Here is a 23595-nt window from a genome sequence, read left to right on the forward strand (position 1 = left end):
ACTTAATGTAGAGATAGATAGATAGATAGATAGATAGATAGATAGATAGATAGATAAAATATGTCAGATGTTATGTGTATTTATATGTCCTTAGCGAAAGTACATTGTTTTCTTATCCCTTCCCCATCTCCTCCTGGATACAACAATATCTAAAAATTGTTTTGTGTTTGTAGTCTGGGCACTGCAATTGCCTCCTAGTATCTTACCTTTACAAGAACGACAAGAAATGGGAATATTTTGGAAGAATTGATTTAGTGATACTGATATGTCCCATGAAGTGTGGATAAATTGTTTTTTGTTGTTCCTGGTCATGCACTAAATTTTCTCATTACACTGTCAATAAGTTACGTTAAAATTGTTTACAGTTATCTTTCAGTTCATGCTTGCTCTCTCTCTCTCTCTCCCCCTCTCTCTCTCTCTCTCTCTCTCTCTCTCTCTCTCCTCCTTTCTTTTCCCTCCCTTCATTCTGAAGCTGCTTAAGGAGATAGCCAGGAAACGCAGAAGCATTCGTCTTGGGAGGGAAGTTGAACTAAAGCCATATATTGCAGCTCACTTTGAAGTTCTTCCTACAGAATTCACATTGGGGGATAAAAAGCATTACGGTGGATTTGAGAATAAGCAACTGCAGAGTGGTCAAGAATACGTCTTCTTTGTGTTGGCTGTAATGGAGCACTCAGAATCTGTAAGTTAGTTTATGTTTTTCAATCTCAAAATTACCTTGTAGAGTCGTCAAAACATTTTTTCAATGCTTATTCCACTTCCCTAAAGCTTTTTTTAAGTGTTATATATCAGAGCATCTATAAAGTGAGTGTTTCCTTACTTAATGCCCGTTAATTCCTTGAACGCTTCTGTTTGCACCTTTGTGTGTTACTTCACTGTAGAACTGAAACCTACCAGTCACCTTTTATTAGCTGTGTTGCAGTCCTTTGAAAATTACATTGTGTATTTTTTTCGACCATGGACACAGCTTCTGAGACATGAAATTTACAGCAGCATCGTTCTCTATGTATTCAAAGAATTGCTGTCTTTTGATGAATTGAATAATGGTATGGGATATAAAGGGTTCTTGGAAAGACCCATTGAACTAGAGATATGCACAACTACCCTCTTTAGTTACAGCCATTCCATAACCACTTTATCAGTAAATTGTTCGAAAGTTAGAAAATAATTCAATAATAGGGAAAATTCCTGAGGTGAACTCAATAATGAGCTGTCATTTCTCTGTGCATAATTGTAGTTACATCGCTTTATGAGTGAATTAACCTAGTGCATGTAATGCATTAAAAAGAAAAAAAAAGGGTATAAGACTTTTGAAAGGTGCAATACACATTAATATTTTTACATACAGTGTGTAATAAAGTATGTTTCTAATTGGTAACTAAAGCTGACAGATACATTTGCAGGTTCAGTCACTTGAAACTCCAACACCAATACTCTGAACTCTAGTCAAATGCTTGCAGTGTATAACACTGCAGTAGCTTTCTGGTGGTTTCTTTTTCAGTGTCAATGGAATGTACTTCCTTAAACACAATGAGGAGGTAGGTACACCTTGAATGCTTTCAAATGCATAGGTTCATTTGAAAATTAAGTAAGTGCCTCCTAGAAGCTCTAACATAAATCCAAAGTTCTCTTTTCACTTTTCAGCACGGTGTGTCTAGACAGATAATTTTGAAGGTATTGCATCAGAAGTGTTCAGATGGGGAAAAGTAGACAGCTTTTGACTATAAAATGAAATGGCCATAATTCTCTATGTCATAAATTACGTGTACTAAAATGAGTCTTCTCAATACAAAGTGCAGTTTCTTGCATTTTTATATTAATTAAGGTATAAATGACCTAAATGTATTGCTTTGTTAGAAATAAGGATGAAAAAGCAGGAAGAAATATGTTTGTAAACTGACAGGCATGGCAAAATGTGTATAGGGTCCTACTCCTGAAAGACTTGAAAAGGCATTACTGAACTTAGGCAGTGGGTAAGACATGGTTCAGCATGCCATCTGAAGAATTTATGTGATTGAGTAGCATGTGGTAGTCACAGACTGTGAAGAATTTTTTAAGGGTGCATGAGATTCAGGTCTCAGTGACTTTGAATGCTCCAGTGTATCAGCTCTCAGCCTATATAGCTTATTTTCTTCTAGGATTACACGTTCTACTGATGTATGAATTGTAACTTGCAAAGTATGTTTTTCTCGATGTTCAGCTGTTACATTTTAAATAAAGCTTCTTATTCAGAGAGCACAAAATTTCTCTCTTGATTGGTAGAATAGAGACCTTGAATTAAAAGAGGTCATGGGAAGGTCTGAATTTGTTTAACTTAGTAAAAAGGGAGCTGGAGAGCTATGATTAAAATCTATAAATATGTTAAGGATGTCATCAAGAGGAAGGAAAAAATAAGACAAATTTGTAAAATAATAAATAAGTTTAAGTTAGCCATTAATACAGGATCATCTAAAATTAAAAGTGAAATCCTATTTATTGAAGAAAAGGTAGTAAGTATTTATACTGTTGCCCTCAGTATCCCTCTATATCTTTTTCCAGGCATTTTTCCTGCCCTCGCCAAAGCAAGAGGTGACATACAAAATTTCTTCTTGTAGAAGTGAACCTTTTTTTATTTCTTGAGAGTACTAATCCTGGGAAACAAACAAACAAAAAAATCAGTCTACTTGGGTCGTTCAGGAATTGAACATGAAGACTCCCCAATTTCCAGACAATGATCATAGACTTAACACACAGGGAGGTTTTGGTGTCAGGTGTCATATAATGCTTTAATATAACTGGAGGTTGTTACATAGGTGCTAGCTCAGAACACTCAGTAAGTGCCTCAACTTTGCCAATCCTAGCCCTGTCTCAAACTCAGACACTGTTGTAGCCCAGAGCCCAAAACAAGGCCAAATGAAGTGTAAAAAAAACATACCTCATTTGATAACACTTGTCCTGGCTTAAGGCATCTTTCAGAATACAGTGCAAACATAAATGGAAGCTAATCTCTTCTCCTGTTATCTTATTCTGTCTTAGCTGACATTTCTGATCTACTGATGAATTCTGTTTTTAAGTCTTTTGCGAGAGCTGTAGTTCAAATCCTAGTTTAGTGATGATGAAGACACACTAGCACAGACAAGAAATATATACAATTTTCTTCTTCTAACTTTACTATAACTCAGAGTTCTTAAAATGATCCAATTTTTAGCAGGCTGGCTCTTCAGCCTCTCCAGTCTGCAGTTTTAGCTCTGCACTCAGCCACGGATGAAACATCCCAGGTTAGACAAGAATAAAAAGAAATTTCTCTTATCATGGGTTTTATCCTAGACCAGCTGACTTTACACCATCTAGTAAAGCAAAGATTTTCAACAACCTCTGTTGGTTCATAATTCTAGTTTGATCCTTATGAAAGACTGAGTGTCTAGCTTCCCTTCATATTCCACAATGAATTTCCCCATTTTTCAGTCTTAAATTCGAGTTGTCTCCACCTTGTGTCAGACTATTTTTGACTGGTCAAAAATGTACAGTACTATTGTTGTCAGACCCTTTCCAAAGAACCTCCTACATTCAGTCCCCTTTATTTTTATTTACAGCAGTCTTCTTATGTCAAAAGTACCCTTTAATATCGTGCAGGGGAAAAGTGTTAAGCCAGTATGAAACTAGAACAAAACCCAAAAATTGCTAACTGCTGGGCTATAATTTTCAGTGCCATATTCATTTTCTTATTCTCTGCTTCAGTTGCAAATTGTTCTGCAAGGACTATATTACATGATTTGTTGGCATGACATTGCTAATAGATGGAACACAAAGTAAAGATGATGATAACAACACATTGTTAAATTTGCAAGTTTGTATATTGTCTTCAACAAAAATAGCATTTTCAGTTTGCTGTGTTCATTGCATCAGTACCTTCTGTACATTTATTTTTGATGTGAGATAGTTAACATTTTGATGCATTGCTTTGTGATAAAGAATTATTTTTATTTCTACAGACCATGTATGCAACAAGCCCATATTCAGATCCTGTTGTGTCAATGGATCTTGATCCCCAACCAATTACAGATGAGGAGGAAGGCTTGATTTGGGTTGTTGGACCGGTTCTTGCAGTGGTGTTTATCATCTGTATTGTTATTGCTATACTTCTTTATAAAAGGTAGGTGTACCCTTTAATTTTCTTGCAAGGTATATAATTTCCCCTCTATATTGGTCACTTTGCAATATTGCTCCACACTTTATTTTTGTGCTACAATATTAACTGTCAATGCTTTGGGATGTTTTGAAATTTATTAATGGCTTTCAGAATGCTGCAGAAATTTTTGACTGAAAGTTTTCAATAATTACAGGTACGTGAGTGCATTTTCCTGCTGATGACACTATATTAACACTGTTGCATTTAAATGTTTTTCCACTTTGCATACATTTGTATGCAAATATATATTTGTATGTGAAGAAAGTAAATATGTTCTTGCACATAAATATGTATGGAATTTGCACATTTGACTTTTAAAAACTTGTTTATAGATGTATAATAGTAATACATTAGGGGTTACATTCAGCTTGTTGTTAAATGTGATTTTCATCTCCACTCAAGTCATTTGAATTTTAACTTTTGACAGTTGTCCTCAATTTGGCAGTGTATCTATGTGAATTTGAAGCTCTGATCTGAGAGATTAAAGAGACATCAAATAGCTGTTTTCTGCTATCTTGCAAAGAGATCAAATTTCACTCATTTTTCTTTCACTGACTATGACACAGATTTAGTTTTGCTATTACACAAAGGACTTCCCTCTGCCTTATAACATACTCAGTGAAAACTGTGTATGATGCCATAATTTATATGTAACAGCCCTTTACAATGTAAATTATTTAACGTGGGTCAAGATAGTAAATCAAAGCCAAAGAATAAAACTCAAAAAGGGTTTTTAATGTTTATGTTTCATTCCTAATACATTTTTGAAATATACTGATAAAGTATGTTTGAGGAACATTGCAAAGATTCTGTCAGTTTCTGGGGAGGGGGCACACTAGGAATAATTTTTATTAAATGAAGTATATCTATTAAAATTAATGGCTATGATGCTATTACTTGCATATAAATATTTAAATCTGAGCCTGTATGCTCTTCCCACCTTTAGTGTCTTTGTCAAATACCTCTGAAGTTTCATGAAGAGAACTCTCTTCAGCTTTTGGAAAAATCTCTCTGCTCGACAGTAAATAACCATTCCAGAGTTAACGTCACCTTTGGATTCCAAACAGATAAACATTTATAGAATATTTTTAGGGTTATAATCATACAGCAACATAACACACAGTCTGTTGCTTGGAGATGCTACGTCTCCTGAACATTTCTGGTAGTGCACAGTGTCTCAGCCAATCAAATTAGTTAACAACTCTGTTTCTGTCCATTGGTTCAAAAACTGGTCATTGGAGATGTGCTAAAAGTGAAATACTCCTTTCTTCTGGTTATTTTGAAGTATTAAATCTTCTCCCATACTAAAAAAGAAATCCAAGCAATGGTATATTAAACATTAATTCTATTAAGTATATTAAGTATATATGCTTCTAGAGTTACTGATTACATTTATGGAACCAAAATAACAATCCTCTAATCTATTACAAAAAAAACCAAAAATAAATATTCCACATATGAGCAGGTAAATGCTTATCAGTAGCATGAAGAGACTGTCATTCACTGAGAACAGGGGACATGTTTTCCATCTGTTATTTACTACTTGCACTAGAATTGTTTGGGCAACTGTCCATATGTATTTATTTATTTTTCTATTTTCCCCTATTTGCTCTAATTTGTTAAACTGTACTGACTTGGCAAGTTACCTCTGAGAAATTATGACTGCAGTTTTAGCAGTCTGTGGTCCTCAATGAGCTTTTATTTCTGTCAAAAATGTAGTAAATAATTGGAGGGCTTTTTCCAAGAGTATGTAACCTGAATGCAAGCTTACTGCTAGATTTTGATAGATTTGTTAACTGTAGAAGAGCTATGACAAGATAGTTGGGATATTTAACATATTGCTTCCAGAATACAGTGAAATTTAATTTCTGAGTTAAATGGTTTAGGGCAGTTCTGGGAAGAAACCTCCAAAGGGTCCCTCTAGGAAGCAGATTCAAGTGGCCTCTTCCCAAGAGATGGCAAATTCAGAAAGTCCTTGTCGTGGAGTCGGATGCTCAGTCTGTTATCAGTCTGTTCCCTCCTGTGCTGGAAAATGCCGTCTCCCAGCCTTGGCGGGCCACAGGTGTAAGCAACCGGTGTCTTCTGGGTTTTCAGTCCAGAGGAGGGCCAACCAGTTCCAAGAAAAAGGAAAAAAAAAAACACTCTGGAGAATTTCTCTGCTTCAGATAGCTAAAAAAACTATCCAAAAGCCCAGGAGAGCTCTCTCCCACTGTCTGTCCGTGCTGCAGACAGCACAGTCCAGGAACTGGAATGTGGAGGAGTGAGTACAGTTTCTGCAAACAAACTGTGCACTTCTTTTTCCCCCACTTCACTCTCAGAGCCAGTCCTATAGCTGCAGAACTCAATATCCAGCGCTAGCACGACAGACAGCTGGGGATACAAGCACCATATTGTCACCCTAAGACCTGTGGCTACAGGAGTTGGATGGAAAAAATATATTACAAAAACCCAGGCAAACAAGTAATTTTTGTGGATACAGAAAATTTTACAACTATATTTCTAGAATATATTGGAGTGTATGATAGTGAGAAAAGAAAGTGAAGGTAGAGGGCATCAGTCTAGTTTTGAACATATATGCAAAAGATATTAAAGAGGTTTTTGTTGAACGATGAGCAGTGCAAAGGGGACAACCAAGAAATGACTGTGTCTTCTGTAGTGCTAAGAGTACTAACTCAAATAAAGGTCAACTATGCTTAATTCCCTGTGTCCATAGAAACCTTTGTGAACAGACTTGGACCACTAAGCTCATGATTTACAATACTACTTATATATTTTAATTGCAATCGCAGAGAAATTATGACTGCAGTTTCCAAAAGAATAATTTTATGGGGAGAAGTCTTGTCCTTCTTTAAAACAGACATTATTAGATAGTGTGGATATGTTGCATGGGTTGGTTTGAAGTATATTTAGCTGTCCCAAAGACAAGGAGTACATGTTTGAACTCTTTATTATTTGTTGTTAAGTTGTCTAAAGATTATTACCTTTGAATTTATTTTGTAAAATTGAAAGCAAAGATACTTCGTAGACAGGTTTTTTGATCGTATATTAGAATATAGCCAAAAGGTCATCACAGCTTAGTAAGTAACAGTAATAGATGACAATAATATTGAAGACTACCTTTTCTTGTCATCAGACATAGACATACGATCAGTATAATAGCCAACACAGATGAGGTCAGTTTATATACTGTCTGCAGAAGAGCTCCCGGATTCAAAGGGCCACGCCTCTGGAGTGCGCCTCATCTCAGCCCTTTTCAGAGCGTGGCCACCTGCAGCAGTTTGCTCAGAGGGATAGCCAGAATAGTGTTGTATAGCTAAGAATGGAAACACAGTACCTTTCTGTGCAACTTGTTCCCATATTCGACTATCTTTACAGTAGAAACTATTTTTTCCTGACTTACAGTTGACTGCGTCTTGGCAAATGTAACTGACTTGTCCATTAACTAGTTCAATGTTCTCTGTTTTTGCAGCAGTGAAAACACCCTGCAGTCATAGTAAAGGGAGACACCTATTTTTGGAGCAGATCTTTCCATTTATTAAACTTTATAAATAATCAAATCGAGAGATCCAAGTAAATTAGATAAATCTCACTTCCTTTCTGGCCATTTTCTCATTGACAAGAAAATAAATCTTTTTTGTTGCTCAGAGATGGAGTATCTTATTCAGTACAATAATGTTTATATCCAAAATATCAAATAAAAGCAAACCTAGATAGATAGATGGTGTATGCACTAGAGGAAATGCCTAACCTTTAGGAGGTCTGCTTGAGTCACAGTTTACATATATTTTATGTGTTTGATACATATTCAGTTACATAGGATTTGGTTGATTAGGAGCTCACTTAGTGAATGTTAAAGACCTCTAGAAATTGTGTGGTGTTTCTCTGAAATGGACAAAGTAGAAAGAAAATTGAATGACCCCATGAAGCATCCTGTCATCTCATTCTTGGGTTTTGAGTTTATTTTTTTTTTTAACAAGTGAATTTATGTGGCTATTCCTCACAGTTTAAAGAAATCACAATTTCAGATTTCTAATGATGAAGAGCATGAGACAGACTTTGCATCAGATGTTTGCTTTTGTAAAGTGTAGCTTTTTTATTAGATTCAGAAGGCTGTGGCCTAAACTTAAATCTTTTGAACATATTAACTCTGGCAGTCTGAATGATAACATCATAGATTAGTTTGGGTTGGAAGGGACCTTTGGAGATCATCTAGTCCAACCCCCTGCAATAAACAGGGACATTCTCTGCTAGGTCAGATTTCTCAGAGCCCCATCCACAGGCCTTGAAAGTATCCAGGGACAGGGCATCCACCGCCTCTCTGGGGAATCTATTTAATTAGTGCTTCATAGCCTTCATCTTAAAAAAATTCTTCCTTCTGGCTAGTCTGAATCTACCCTGTATTACTTTAAAACCATTACCCCCTGTCCTGTCATTATGGGCTCTACTATAAAAGCCTGTCCCCAGCTATCATATAAGTCCCTTTAGGTACCAGAAGGCTGCAGTAAGGTCTCCCATGATCTCTCCCGCATCCGTGTCTTTTTTGTACTGATGACTTCAGCACTGGATGCAGCACTCCAGCTGGGTTCCCACCAATGTGGAGTAGAGGAGCAGAATCATATCCTTTGAACTGCTGGTTCCCTGCTGAATCTTGAGCTATAAGAAGAAATATGCTTCTAAGAAAAAAAACCCTGTATGTCAAAAAAACAAAAAGTACAGAAATGTAAATCAGGAAAATGGATAATCTTAAGTGATGACGAAAAATTTTAAGAACTTTCTCATAATGTGTGTAATCTATTCATTGCAGAGTACAGGCTACCAAAATGTTTGTAGAACCCCTGTTTATTATGAGCAACATACAGGATAAAAATTGCAGTTGTAGTGTGTGAGTGTGTGTGTGTGTGTGTGTGTGTGTGTGTGTGTGTGTGTGTGTGTGTGTGTGTGTGTATAATAGCTGGTGAGAGATAGTAAATAATTTTTCCTGTTTGCCTAAACTTTATAGATCATAGATCACTACAGATCTGTACAGATCACTGTAGACCTCTAGTACATGACATTCAATCCAAATTTAAAAGGCGTGTAATACTTCATGGGAAAAAGATTTATGGTTCTCTTGCTTTCCAGGTTACTCTTAAAAAATTCTTGTTATTTTATTACCTGTTTTTTTAAATAATTTTAGTATTATTTTATTTCTTTTAATTATCTTTTTAAATTTAGTGCAAATCTTATGTGTCTCATATATTTAACCTTGTTCATCACTTCCATTTCTCTTCCTCTTCTCCCTTTCTCTCCTTTCCATTCTAGTCTGCTCTTCACTTTAATTTTTCTTCTCTCTTTTCATCTCTCTTCTCTCTAGAAAGTAAGAGGGAGCTACATCTCAGTGAGACATAATTTTTCAATGTAATGTTAACATTACTTTCACAGCTCAAATTAAACCCCCATTCTCCATTAATCTCACTGGCTAAAATCTGAAGTCTAATTTCTTGGCAGATAGTGTTTAAAAGAGGTGTACTTTTCAATAGAAAAATTCACATTTTACATGACCCTGTGTCCTCCATTAATTCTATTCAATATTCTATTGAATATTTTGATGAGCTGTCATTTCTGAATTTGGTTTAGTCACATATCTTTATTGTAAATCAAAATTTATTTTATCTCTTTTATCTTTCATGCTTATTCTCTGTGCTGCTGGTCAACTAACATTTCACCTTTTCTTCCCTCCTTGCTGCATTAAAATGGAGCAGTAAACCTGACAGGTGAGAAGTGAAAAATAATCACTCTTCATTTAATACAGAAAAGGAGAAATAAGAGAAAAAAGTCATCATGATAATGATCTAAGACAAAGTATCTGTCAATCTTAAGTGAATGCAGGCAGCAGTCTATCAATATGAGCGCAACTGCAAAATTTGCTGTTATTTACAGCACTGTGAAGTAAAGTAATCAAGCAGCAAAGCTTCACTGAGGTTTTTTTGTGTCTTCATGGGGTGAATTTTCAAGAGATATACTATCTCAACAATGCTTCTGTGGTTTTATTCGTGTTTTAGTGACATAACTAAAATTGTTATGTTTAAACTGTGCTTAACACTGTCTAAGCAGTGTATGTATGCAATAACCAATGTTCTTGAAGGACTCCATGGTTGTAGTTATGGCATTAGCTGTTCTGAATCTTCATAATGTCCCATATACATAAACTGTAGAATGACAGTTTACAAATGAAAATGATACAGTGATATAATTTGTCCTTTGTGGAATTTTCCCCCTACCTATCTAAGAATCATTGCATAATCTGGAACAATTGTGATGTCTTCTATAGGTGGGAGAGATTAAAAAAAATTGAATATTCCTCCAATTAATAATGCATAATACACCCTTCTGTTATTCTAAAAGTATTCAAAAATATTCAGATACATGATTAGAAGATATTTTAGTAGTTTTATGAGATTAATATGAAATTGCAGCCTGGTACTAACTTTCAAGTGGAAAAATGTTAAATGAAGCTTGTCTTGGACAGTTCCAGAACCTTAAGGAGTCTTTAGATTCCTAGAGTAAAAGAGAAGGAAATACAGGTTAAAAGACTGTACATCACACATCTGTAGTAAGAAGAAAGAGCACCAGGGCATAGTGCTCCTAGTGTTAGGAGTTTGGAATAGTCCAAACAAAAGAATCTCAAATGAGTTTTGATATAAATACTAATTTTATTTTTAAAAGCCTAAAAACAGAATAATCAGATTTAAATTTTTGTTACTTCAATAAAGAGAAGCTAATACATATGTTAAGTATTTGCTGGAGAACAGGTGAAGTGATTTTACAATAAAATGTCTTTATTTTTTTCAATAAAACCATAGGATTAGTGACTCAAAAATTCATGCAATGGTTTTGCTGTTTGATATTTTGCATAACTTTCGAAATCTCACTGTTTGTCACCTGATCTTCACTATTTCAAAAGCAGCAAGAAATTGACTGGGGTAATAACAGATTTATCATTGTCACATTGTGAGTCAATTAGGAAAAAGATAGTGTTATGCTAACATAAATAGTGGGGACCTGGAAAGCATTCTGATATCATTACCTTTAAAGTAATCTCAGTTCTGTTTTCACAACATAACTCTTCCTTTGCTTCTTCATTTTATATTATGTAAAAAATATCAGCCACATTGTGTTTTCATTCAGAACCCCACAGATAACTATTGAAGAAAGATTCCACTGTCTGAATAAAAATGCAGAGTGGTAGCTACTCTTCACATAATATGATTCTCCATGTTTTACTTCAGATAATGATACATGCAGATAATGGGAGTCAGTTTTAACAAAAATGTCAGTGAGAACACACATGGATTCTGCTTTTTTGTAGAGAAAGGGAATGACAACTTTCTTCTTTTTTCCTCTTTCCTTCTCTCAATTTTTAAAATTTTCCTTCCTTTGCAGTGAAAGTCTTAATTTGTTTAGAAATATTCATACAGATCTAAGCCTTGAATATGTAGACCTGATAAGACATTTGAAAATTATATATTTCAGCTGTTATGGAGATAAGAGGAAACAGAGCAAATTCTTACATCCTAGAAAGTGAAAGGAATAGATGCCTTCTCAAATAAGTGTTTTTTGTACTGTTCTTCCTCATATTAAAAATGCCTAAAAAATGCAAGTTATTTTTTTATAACAATGTAGAGCTCTGTGTACAAAATAAGAAATATTTCATGACATTAACTTGGGGTGGTCTAGCTCAAGAGTTGGCTGTTTTTTTATAAAGGGATAGCTAGATAGCATTTAAAATAGGAGAATTGTCTGAATTTTTATACACGTAATGTTATAAGAGTAAAGTGTTAGGATGACCTGAAGGATGTTCTGAAAGATCAGTTTAGGGCAGAATGCAGCTATTTCCTCTCTGACCATTTTACCGCAGCAAATTGTAGGTACCCTACCCACCACACATAATTATATTACCTTTGTACCAGATCAAATGTTTTTTCAGAAATAAATGTCTTACCTTCAGAATATATTGCTAAACACTCAGGCACCTTTCTGAAGCTAACACGTCCATCTTCTGTTTGTGTGTATTCATCTTCTCCATGCAGGAAGAGGGCTGAATCTGATTCTAGAAAGAGCAGCATACCCAACAGCAAGGAGGTCCCCTCTCACCATCCCACAGATCCAGTGGAGCTGCGACGCCTTAACTTTCAAACTCCGGGTAAGAGACAATAACTCACTGAGATCTCTGGGATCTCTGGCTTATTATTGATGCTATTACAGAAAAGAAAGACAGATTGTTTGAAAATATGTATTTTGATTGAGGATTTGGGTGGTGTTTTTTTGTTGTCATTGTTGTTTTTTGCTGCAAAATATGTTTCTTTGTTAGCTTTGGAAATAATTATGTAATTTATTTATTTAAAAGAAAAGCCTGCTTGGAAAAAAAAAAAAATAAATGAAGTTTTGTAAAAAAGAGCCCAAAGACACGTATGCTCTATGGATGTGTTTTATGTGTTAAAATTCCAACTTAAACCTAACAATTCTAGAAAATATTACTGGGAAATGTGCATCCCTCTGTTTATTAATGATATTTTTATGGACACTTCTTTATAAATAAGCTTCCCTTTTATCTGTTGCATAATCACATAATATATTAACATCATTGTGAGTTCCACTGGTTTGCAAATGTACAGTACAGAAGAGAAATACATAACTAGCTAAATGGTCTTGCCATTGGAAAAAAGTCTGTATGTTATGGTCAAGGAGGATATTAATATGTCAGTAGTTTTGAGGTCAGAAGCAACACACTCTCAAGTACTTAATTATTTTTTTAATTAAACACTGTTTTCTTAAAGTTCTTTAATCTGATAGCCAAGAAGCACCAAGAGAAAAATATTTAAAATAGTATTTTACCACCTTTGCAGGAGTCAACTTTTCTTAAATTGGTTTTGTTTTGATTAAGTTATGTCCCAGTAGACTTGTTTTCTACTACAATATATTTATGGAATCTGATGCTAATTAGGTGCTGAATCTTCATGAGCTTCATGTTTTTGTCAAACTTACTACATTAAGTAAAAAAGGAAGTGAATTCAAGTTCATAGCAGCAGGAAATTAAGTGCTTGAGATACTGAGGATTAGCTGCTGAAGTTGTCATGGTAAATACTATTAAAGGGTTAGGTGAACACACAAATCTCGTTCCTGATCTTCTAAACAGTGACTGTAGGGAGGTGATGTTGCCCCAGAAGGAGTGCATCTGCAGAGTAATGAATGTGGCTGAAGACACACACTTCATCACATGGCAGAAGTAGAAAGGGAAGAGTCTGGAGGCTTGAGTTTTTCTCCAGCCTTGTTTTTTTGGTCTGTTCCAGTACATTGTTCCTAGCAGCTGGGGCAAATCAGGTGTGTTTTATGAACATATCTTCTAATTTAATTTCATCTTAGTGTGTGGGAATCTTGTTGACATGCTCTGGGACCCATCTACCATAGAAATGCATTTAAATGCAGAAAATGCAAATAACTGAAAGTTTTTATTCAGTGTCTTTCCAAGGTTACAATTTCAGTGCGGGGTCGTTATTTCTGGGTGAAGTTTTCATCGGTTACTTGGCACTTCTGTAAAAGTTTTAAAAGATTTGACAGCAAAAGAAATACACGTACAAGTCTTTGAAACATGAGGAAAAAAGATATTGTTCTTAAAGTCTAGCTTATGCCTAAAACCAGTAATTGTTTGCATATAGTTATGTAATGGATAAATGACTTACTATATTGTTTTGTTTGGAAAAGATCTCTAAAATCATTAACTCTGACCTGAACACAGGATTTGAGGTGTGGCCTCCGCAGTGCTGAGTACAGGGCCACAATCCCTGCCCTGGTCCTGGTGGCCACACTATTGCTGGAACAGTCTAGGATGATCTGCTTGATGAACTTCCCCAGCAACAACACCAGACTGACAGGCCTGTAGTTTCCTGGATCCTCCTTCCTGCCCTTCTTGTTGATAGAAGTCCTATTTGGAAAGAAACCTCCCGTCAACTAGAACTTCCCCAGTTAGGCAGGACTGCTGGTGCATGAGGGAGGGAGGCTCCATGAGTACTTTAATCAACTCCTGTGCTACCCTTGGGTGTATCCCATCCAGTTCCACACAGCTGTGTATATCTAAGTGGTGTAGCAGGTCACTGATCACTTTTTCCAGGATCAGGGGGACTTCATTCTGCTCCCCATCTTTGTCTTCCAGCTGAAGGGGCTAGATACCCACACAATAGTTGATATTGCTATTAAAAATTTAGGCAAAGAAGGCATTAATCACCTCAGCCTTTACCTCATCAATCGTCACTATGTTTCTCTTTTTATCCAATAAATAATGGAATAATAAATAGATATATAAGACTAATTTTCTGCACTATTTATTTAGATATGTAATCTTACCTATCTATTTAGTATTCATCATAATTAAAATTAAATATGAGGGGAAAAAAACCCTGCTGCCAAGTGCTAACATATAAAATTAATTCATTGCAATTAATTCTTCATTTACATTGAGAAGGTAAAGTTATTAAGAAATGGCAGGATTTGTGGCATTTGTAGACCCTGTAATTCCACCTCATTGATCTGAAAAGAACTGGAGAGGATTCAAAGTGTACTTGCTGAGTTATAGATTATCTGTGAAGTTTGTAGTTTTCTGTGAAGATAGTGAGGAGAGTATCTGCTGTCTGTATAGCAGAGGAACTCCTTTGCTATAATCCTTTCCACAGATCGCAGTATTACCATTATTATTAAAAATACAGTACATAAAATTATAATATTTTTCCTATAATTGTACCTCTTAAGATGCCTAGACACAGGTCAGGCCATTATACTACTCAACATACAATCTAATATCAAAGAGAAAAAATCTTACCTCAGTAGATTTGTCTTACTCTGTTACACTTGCTAAATAGCGTGTTCTTAATATGTAAACAGTCACGGTGAAATCAAGGTACAGTTCTTTTGTTAGTAAAAGCAGAATTTCACTTAACTCACATTAATTTCAGTTAGGGCTACCATGTCATTAAAATCTGACTAAATTTAACTTAAGTTGTTTAGGTTCTACTGGAATATTTACCCATCTTCCAACCAGCAACACACAATCAAAATAACATGCAATAAATTTTTTTGTAAGACGAAAACAGAGACAGAAGGGCTGTATATTCAGGATGTCAGCTTTATGTGTTGGGTTTTTTGTTCTTTCACTTTCAAATATATGGGCTTTATTTTCTGCAATGTAGCAGAACTAGATAGAGGGGTACTGCAGAGGAGACTGAGGGAAGGAGGGTAGGGCTGATGTGGTTTTGTATTGAGTTCCTTTTACTGAAATATCTACTGTCACACTCATAAAATGAGGGATTTCTCAGCATTGCCTACAGATAATACAAAGGACTGAGTGGTGAATGTACTTTCAGTACAAGTGCATCAAGGTAGATGATTTGACATAGTTGCTATTCTAATGATTTGGTTTTTTGGATGACAAAGCATTGACAGTTTGCTTGGAACTTTCCAGGGAGACCAAATGGTTTCAGTGAGAGAGTAAAAAAATTTTCCAATGAATCCATAATGTAGTAGTGTTAGAGAAAAAAATTCTAAATTACTTCGACATTGGCAGATTTTCACTTGGGGAGGTGAATGAGACACTTCTATAAAATTATGGGTTGTCATAAACTTTAGTACTTTAAAAGATTCCTAAACAGCCACATTCCAAAAATGCTATTAATTATATATTTTGTATAGGGAAAGACCTGATCAGATACAGATATCAACAGATACCAGATATTAAAATATTTTGAAAGCTAAGTCCTTGGGGTAAATTTTAATTTCTAACCATAATTTTAAATTACTCCCAATCCAGGTGATTTGGCATAGATTTTTGACGCAAAATAAGAGGAAGCAATATTTTGTCTTTGGTGTTATTTAGAGAATCATTTTAGCACAAATATGTTGTATTTGTCATAAAATTTTCAGTCCACATGAAGATGTTATAAAATTTCACAGTCTAAACCACCTGCGCAGGAAATGTCTTGCTTTCCTGTCACTTTTTATTGTCTACATTCTTCAATAATCTGAAGAGATGTAGAGTTCTAACCTAAAGTTTCCTATATTACCTTGTTTAGAAAAGATCAAATTTATTTCTGGCTTCCCTCCTCATTGGATGGAGTAACTCCATAGATAAATTTCACACTCTGCCTTGACATTTAGAATAGCCCACAGTTCTGTATCTGAGAACAAGATCCCAGGTCCGTGTGTGTTATCCAAAAATGTGTATGTGTTAGATAAGACCATATGCCAGTGAGTGGGTCACAGCAGTGCCAAGTTCTCTTTGAGTAAATATGAAAATACTCAATCTCTCAGTAGGATTTCATTTTTAAGTCTGTTATTCTTCCCTAACTAGAATAGCTGAAGAAAAGCCTATCACATTCTTACCTTTCTACAAATTTCCTTTGAAACACAGAATTCAAATCATTAACCTGGCACACAAATTTTAGAGGTCTCTATACCACATAGGAGAGTTAAGGTAAAGAAGGGGTAATAATTAAGCCTCACAAAAGATTTCATCAAATAAGGCAACCCAGCTGTGCAGAGGAAAATTAACTGAAATTAAGTAGTTTGAGTGGGTTCTGAGAGATCCAAGGCTCAGGCAGACTTCAATCTGCCAATCAGTCAGAGAACCAAATTGAGTCATGCCTCAAAAGTGACTGATTTTTTATCCTCATTTAACTATAAAATGTGTCACACTTATAAGTAATTTTTGTAATTGGGTGCCAATTAAACAATTATCTCATTATATCTTATGAACTAAATAAGATGCTTTGAAATACAAGAAAAATAAATAGAGTTATTACAGCTCTAAGCTAAAGACTTTTTTTTAAATTAGATAAGTGCTCACTTATTCCCTGAGTTGCTAAGGAATTTCCACAAACTTATTTCCATGATAAAGCAGAAAAAGCATAATGTGTTCAGAGGAAAAGTGTGCAAATAAAAAATAGGTGCAAAAAGTGACGTCTGGATTTAGTTACCTGCTTTGCAAGACAGCAGAAGTTTCTTTGCACAGAAGTTTCTTTATCCACTCAACATCTGTTTATGAGAATCATGACAATGCTAAAGGAAATACTGTGCTTACTGTATTCTATGGCAAAAACAAACTAAAATGCTTTCTCATAGGGAGCCATCATGCATGTAGCTCTTCATGTGAACATGTCTCACATGAAGGATTCAGGCACCTAAGAGAGGTACTGCTTCCAATGCAAGTGGCACTTGTCTGATATCCCACTTTGTTGCTTTAAAACATGGAGGAACCCAGAATCTGCTTAGATAGGAGATGAAGTTGAAAACTCTTCACAAGAGTTATGCCATTTTTTCCTCCTGTATTTTAAGACCACAGTTTTTGTGATGTCTTACTGTGTTTGACAATTTTAGATCAGGATCTGAAAATTAGGTTTCCCCTTTTCTCCCTGTAGGTGACTTCTACACATCACTTAGAGGTGATGCTTCTGCTATAAGGCTATGGAGATCCTAAGGCTCCTTTTTAAAGCTCAGTCTTCATTACAGAAAAAGAGAAACAGTTTTCATTCCAGAAAAACTGATCAAGTTTTGAAGAAAATAAAAATATTCTGGAATAAAAGTGGCATAATTTTGCAATATTATATATGCATTTGCAATTGTTTTAGAATAGCTGTTGCAGAATTATACGTATCTCTAGAGATTGTCTTTTAAATTTGTCGTTGTAATTTCATGCTCTGTCCTAGCTCTGGCTCTGTGAAAATGAATTTTAAAGTAACAGTAATTTTTTTTCATGTACTAAAGGCATTCCTGATAAATATTCATGAATGCTGAATTCCTACTGAGTCAGGGTCATCCTTACTTTTTCCCATTTTCCATGTCTGAATTTAAAGTAGGTGTTTTTTTTCTATATTTTTGATAAGGATAAGTCTCAACAATCACTGGTACTGATTCCTTCCTTTTTCTATAAAGGGATATCTTAAACAACATAGATTGGTGTGTAGAAGAGTGTTCTGTGTTATTAAATAAAAATGAGGAGTTTTTAAAGTCACAGAAAATTAAGTCAGTGTGGACCTAAAGTACCACTCATTTCCTAAAGGAATTTCTGTGACAATCGTGTCACATTTTCATTTCATGTAGATTGTAGTCTGTATACTAGCAGATTTGCTCTTTACTTTCTAACTTTGTTCTTGTTTATTGTGGCTGTGTCAACCTACAGTTCCACACTGGTAAATAAATACGTGTTTCATAAATGTTTCTAAAAGCCCTTATCATAAAACCCTAACAAACAAAATCCCAATTTAACGCACTAATGACAAGCCTAAAACACCCACTTGATTAGCTGGGATAAAGGAATATAATTAACAGGTTTAATGTCTGTTAATATGCAGATGATTTCTGACCTTGCTCTCTCAGATTTTTCATTGACATTGTGGCACAAATATTACTTCATGCTCTTTAATGATGTATTTACCACAGATTAACCAGAGAAAAACACCACACTGTAGTCAAACTATACATTGTTATTTAATTCATGTATAAGGGGTTAGTACTACACTGCATAAGATCAATTACATTTGGCAATCTTCTACCAAATCTGGAAATAAAATTTTTTAATGGGTACCATTTTAATTGTGTTTTGCATGTGGTGGTTTTGGGGATTCTCTTTTCCTGTTGTTTTCAGGTGTTTTCATGTCTTTTTTTTTAAAAAAAAAAGGGAAAAAAAGATACCTTTTTAAAAGGGAGTTTGAAAGCATGTTATCAGCATGGTATTTCTTTTGACTTTTTAGCATGTCATGGGATCTGTTGTAATTTACCTGTATTTTGTCTTTAAGTTTTTGTGTTGTCATGACATATGTTGATTGGTGTGGGAGTGTGTCATCAAATAAGTGTATGCTCTTATTTGTAACCACAAAAAGAAGTGAGTTTAGCTGTATTTTAAGTGGGATCTTTTAAGTCAAGTTCTACACCTGCTCAATAGAAGCCTCGTGCTTTTGCATGAGGTGTGATGACATCTTAGGATGCTCATTCATAGCATATTCTGTTATGATTCACAGACTGATTACATAACAAAAGACCTACAGCAGTTCTTTTTAAAATAGCTACTTCTATCATATCAGTGGAGTGCACTTTATATATTTAATAATATGAAAACAGACCAAATGCAATTACTTCATAAGCTAACTGCCAAATATTATTTGAGGAAATTTATTCAAAGTGTAATTGCTGAAAATGAGACATAGAGGAAGGGTTTAAATGCAGTTAAAATTTATCATTTTCTGAAGTTGTAAGTAGTTCCTCTTTTTGCCTTAGAAAATTTACCTTCAAATTTCTTATTTGCACAAAGTGTTTAATATGAAATCTCCCTTTGGAAATGTCAAGTGTCCTATAGGGAAGCATATAAACAAAAATAATTTTAAAAAAGAATGGGTGTTCAGCATCTTTAGAAAAATATTCCTTCGAAGTAAGTTAATTATTATGATTTGTGTTCATGATGCTGATGATTTAGTCAGGTTCTTTGTGTGATGAGTGAGTCTCATACTCACTGGGTTTATGACCTTTATATTTACAGTAGGGTAACTGCACCCTTAAATATCTTAGTTGAGTTACCAGACGCTGTTTTGTGCATGTCTGAAGTGCCTGTATGTACAAGATTGATTGATTATGATGGTCTACTGCTGTTACTAATTGTTTCCCATTTCCGATTGGCTTTTACTTTTTACAGCTTTGAGCAGTAATTCAGTCCCCTACGCCTCCCTGATTGGCTCTGTGTCCTCCCTCTCTAGCCAAACTACCACTCAGTCCTTATATGATAATAACTCTCTCCCACGATTCGCTCGAAAAGGTCTAAACATCTTTGTCTCTGTTATTTTCTCTGTTCAAGCACTGTTTTAGATGTACATCAGTCCACCTCCATTTCTGGATCAATCTAGAGTTCTCTTGTGCCTTTTCACCCACATATTTTCCATAGGGGTGCTTGATCTGGATCAATCCGTCTAATTATTAGATGACTGTCACCCACACTCGTTTTGAAAGTAGCCAAGTCCTAAGTAAAATTTGTAAGAAAATGGGAGAGAAGCAGAGCTGCAGCAAATAAATTAGTCCTTAGAGACTAATTTTTTTAATTGCAATTTTTAAGGAATCTCCACACTGACCTGAATATTCTGCTTTGTTAGTTGACTGACAACTTGCCTTAAAGTCTTACCATCACAGATGTGCTATGAAGATTCCCTAAAATATGTATATAGGGTCAGAAGAATTAGGGCCAGTGCTGCTGAACATTATTTTGGAGTCAATTAGGATGCTTGAAATGTCAAAGAATCCAAAAGAAAACAAGAATTAGAAACAAAATTAAAATAATTAAAACACATACTATAGTGTGACTGTGTTGTAGCCACATGGTCATTTTCAGCTATGTTTAAAGGAAATGCAAGTCAACTGTCTTAGGCATGCTCTTGAAAGTCACGGTGACAAAGCAAACTGCATTGTGCGACATGCCTTCCAGCTTGAGCCCCCTCGAGCCATCAGTGTTTTCCCTTTCTAATTTCAAGAGATCCTGGGGTTCACTAGCTTAACTTTTTCTTGCCAGCTCTGGTTTCTTCCCAAGCTATTGAAACCTCACTTTCATTTTAGGTGTGGTAGTATAAAGTATGAAGAATGTACGCATTTTGGAGAAAGCTCATGAAGACTAATAGCTTGAAATAAATATGGTCACAAAATTTTGCCTGTCAAATCTTAAGCTGGCAGATTGTTCTAGTTGACCCCACATCTTTCCTGGTTTTTTGTGGTTTTTTTTTTTTGTTTTTTTTTTTTTTTTGCCTTGCTGTCCCTCTACCACCTTACACACCCATCTGTACTTCAGTTCCAAGCTCTTCTTTTTCACTTAGTATCTCCATCACTGGACAAAGATGTTTACACCTGAAGTAGATTGTAGGTACTTTTAGGGGTTGATAAATGGGGTTTCAGATTAAGCATATTTTAAGGTACTAGTGCAGTCAGCATGTGTGTCCAGCCAAACAGTACAACCCCTGCCTCTACAATCTGCTACTAGTGAAAACATTTTTGAAGTTCAAATTGTCTTATGTCTAATGTTGTCTTAAGTGACTGTTGTCTTAAATCAGTGATGCATGTTGTTCTAGTCATTCATAGCTGCATGTCAGTCACCTCAGAATTCTGTAAAATACTTAAGTATTTCGAATTAAGAGTACACAGTCAGTTTCTATACCTTGATGCATTAGTAATATCATTATTCTTCTTATTATTAATAGTAATCTTCAGTCTTTCCATTTCATTATTTTATGCTTTATTTTATAAGTTCATTTTATGTTGCTTTAGGTTTCTTTTTTTGTACCATTTCCTTTGCAGGTTTAGGTGTCTTTGGTTACCCTGGTAACCTTCATTATTCAAGTTCGTTTTTCTTGATTATGCATAAGTCACTTTGTTTTCTGTCAAAACACTATTGTTTCCCCTTTAGGGCTCTTTCAGTGTCTGTTTCTCAGCTCACATTTCCTCATCTAATTCAATAGAGTTTTCATTTCATGCATTGTGGTAGAAAGAGTTTGAAATGACATTAAGAGTCATTACTCAAAGCAGAGGTCAACATCAGGTCTAACTGTCTCATTTTTCCATGCCTAGCTAAACTCATTAGCTCATGTGACCGTAGTTCTTTCTTCTACACTAGGAGTGTTAGCTTTGGGAATAAGTTTGGTGACTTCTTTTAATTTGGCTTCAGAGCTCATCTATGCAGAGCATGTCCTGCTTTGAGTAACCAAACTATTTGCCTGCTTCTCTCACATATGACATCTTTACTACTTACACATTTGTAGACGTTCTAACAACTGCATTTTCTAAATTTTAGAGCAATGCCATCACTGCAGTTTACTTTAAATTTTGTCTTCTTTCTTGTTCAACAGGTATGGCCAGCCATCCCCCAATACCTATCTTGGAACTTGCAGATCACATTGAAAGATTGAAAGCAAATGACAATTTGAAGTTCTCACAGGAGTATGAGGTAATTTTCCCCACTTCTTTGCAGTTCAGGTTTTAAATATCATGCTTGGTGATTCCCAGGACTTCTCTCTGATGTGGTGCCAGGTTTGTATGATATTAAAGCCATGATAAAAATAGTGTAAAATCACTACATTGGTGAGGTGGCTCCTTTGCTCATAAAATCCTGTTCTTTTCTAGCAAGGATACATGTCAGGCAGATTCCATGGACACATACTTGAAGTAATGTGTGAATGATACAGCATAGACTTGTTTTAATATACACAAATGTCTCTCTTTCCTGCAGTTTAAAGATCCTTAGATTATTTTTTAAATGTCCCATATAATGTTGACAGGGGCACATACAACAAAAGCTCCAAAGAAGGTTCAGTCCACTACTTTAAGTTTTACATGAGATAAAAGGGTTTGCAAGTGCTTGGTGTCTCTTTTAATGTAGCAGCTTCAGGACATTGCATTTTCCTCCTGTCAACAGTACCACTTTGATAAATTGTGAATGATGGTCTAGAAGAGCATGAAAGAATTTAACTGGAAGATGGTAATCATTTGCCAGACACCTTATCAGTAACCTGTGGGTTATATAGGTATTGTGATAGTAGAGAGTAACAGCCTTTAAGGTCACTAATTTGTGGCTAAAGTGACATAGGGAGCCATCCATTAAACCTGGTAAATTATAGCTATTACTTTAATATCTAAATATTGTCTATGTCAGAAAAATATGGATCAAGTATGCACTGAACCAACAGTAAATAACTGCTTCTATAGATCAGCTATAGGTGATCATGTCAGTGATCCAAGGATTAACAGCTCCCAGAAGGATCACTGACACAGTATTTTCTTTATGGTCTGTTGTGTCACTAATCCTTGCTTAAGATCCTCCAACACTTTGTCAGCATGGTGGAGTAAAAGCCTGCATTGCCCTTATTTTTTTAGGGACCTCACATTAGTTGCATTTGAAAGTTCACATGGATACTGGCCATTCAAAAAAAACCACTCAAGATGACTTTCATATCTTAATTTCATAGTAATATGTTACTGCAGGGTACGTGGAAACCCTATACATTTCCATTGTATTTTAAAAAGTCTTGACAGAAGACGTTAAAAATTAATAGTAAATACTATGATAAAGAACTACAATTGCTTATTATTTAATTTAATGATTATTCAGAATGTCCTTAAGACTGCTTTAAGAAATAATCTCATTAGATCTTAAAAGGAAAATATAATTTCAAAAATTCCTGGAAATATATTTGTTGAAGACTAACTTATTATAGCTGTTTACTGTTGCAGTCACAAAAACTGTGGGAGAATCTCCTCATTTTTCTATATGTAAACCCTGTGTTCTTAATTATGAAGATTGTAGCATATAAATAATCGGGACAGGAAATTTATGTCACACAATCTTCACCACTATATAAGATATAAATTTGGTACAAATT

At 35.1% G+C, this 23595-nt stretch overlaps 1 protein-coding gene across 1 annotated transcript in view; it reads left to right on the forward strand.

Moving 5' to 3' along the window:
* Positions 1 to 23595, forward strand: part of PTPRD (protein tyrosine phosphatase receptor type D) — a 225125-nt gene that overhangs the window by 131873 nt on the left and 69657 nt on the right. The window contains exons 18-22 of the mRNA XM_062513752.1: positions 473 to 682; positions 3972 to 4132; positions 9910 to 9921; positions 12238 to 12350; positions 22066 to 22163. Coding sequence (XP_062369736.1) covers positions 473 to 682; positions 3972 to 4132; positions 9910 to 9921; positions 12238 to 12350; positions 22066 to 22163 — 594 coding nt within the window. The remainder of the gene's footprint in view (positions 1 to 472; positions 683 to 3971; positions 4133 to 9909; positions 9922 to 12237; positions 12351 to 22065; positions 22164 to 23595) is intronic.

Source organism: Cinclus cinclus, chromosome Z, assembly GCF_963662255.1.
Source record: "Cinclus cinclus chromosome Z, bCinCin1.1, whole genome shotgun sequence".
Taxonomy (NCBI): Eukaryota; Metazoa; Chordata; class Aves; order Passeriformes; family Cinclidae; genus Cinclus; species Cinclus cinclus.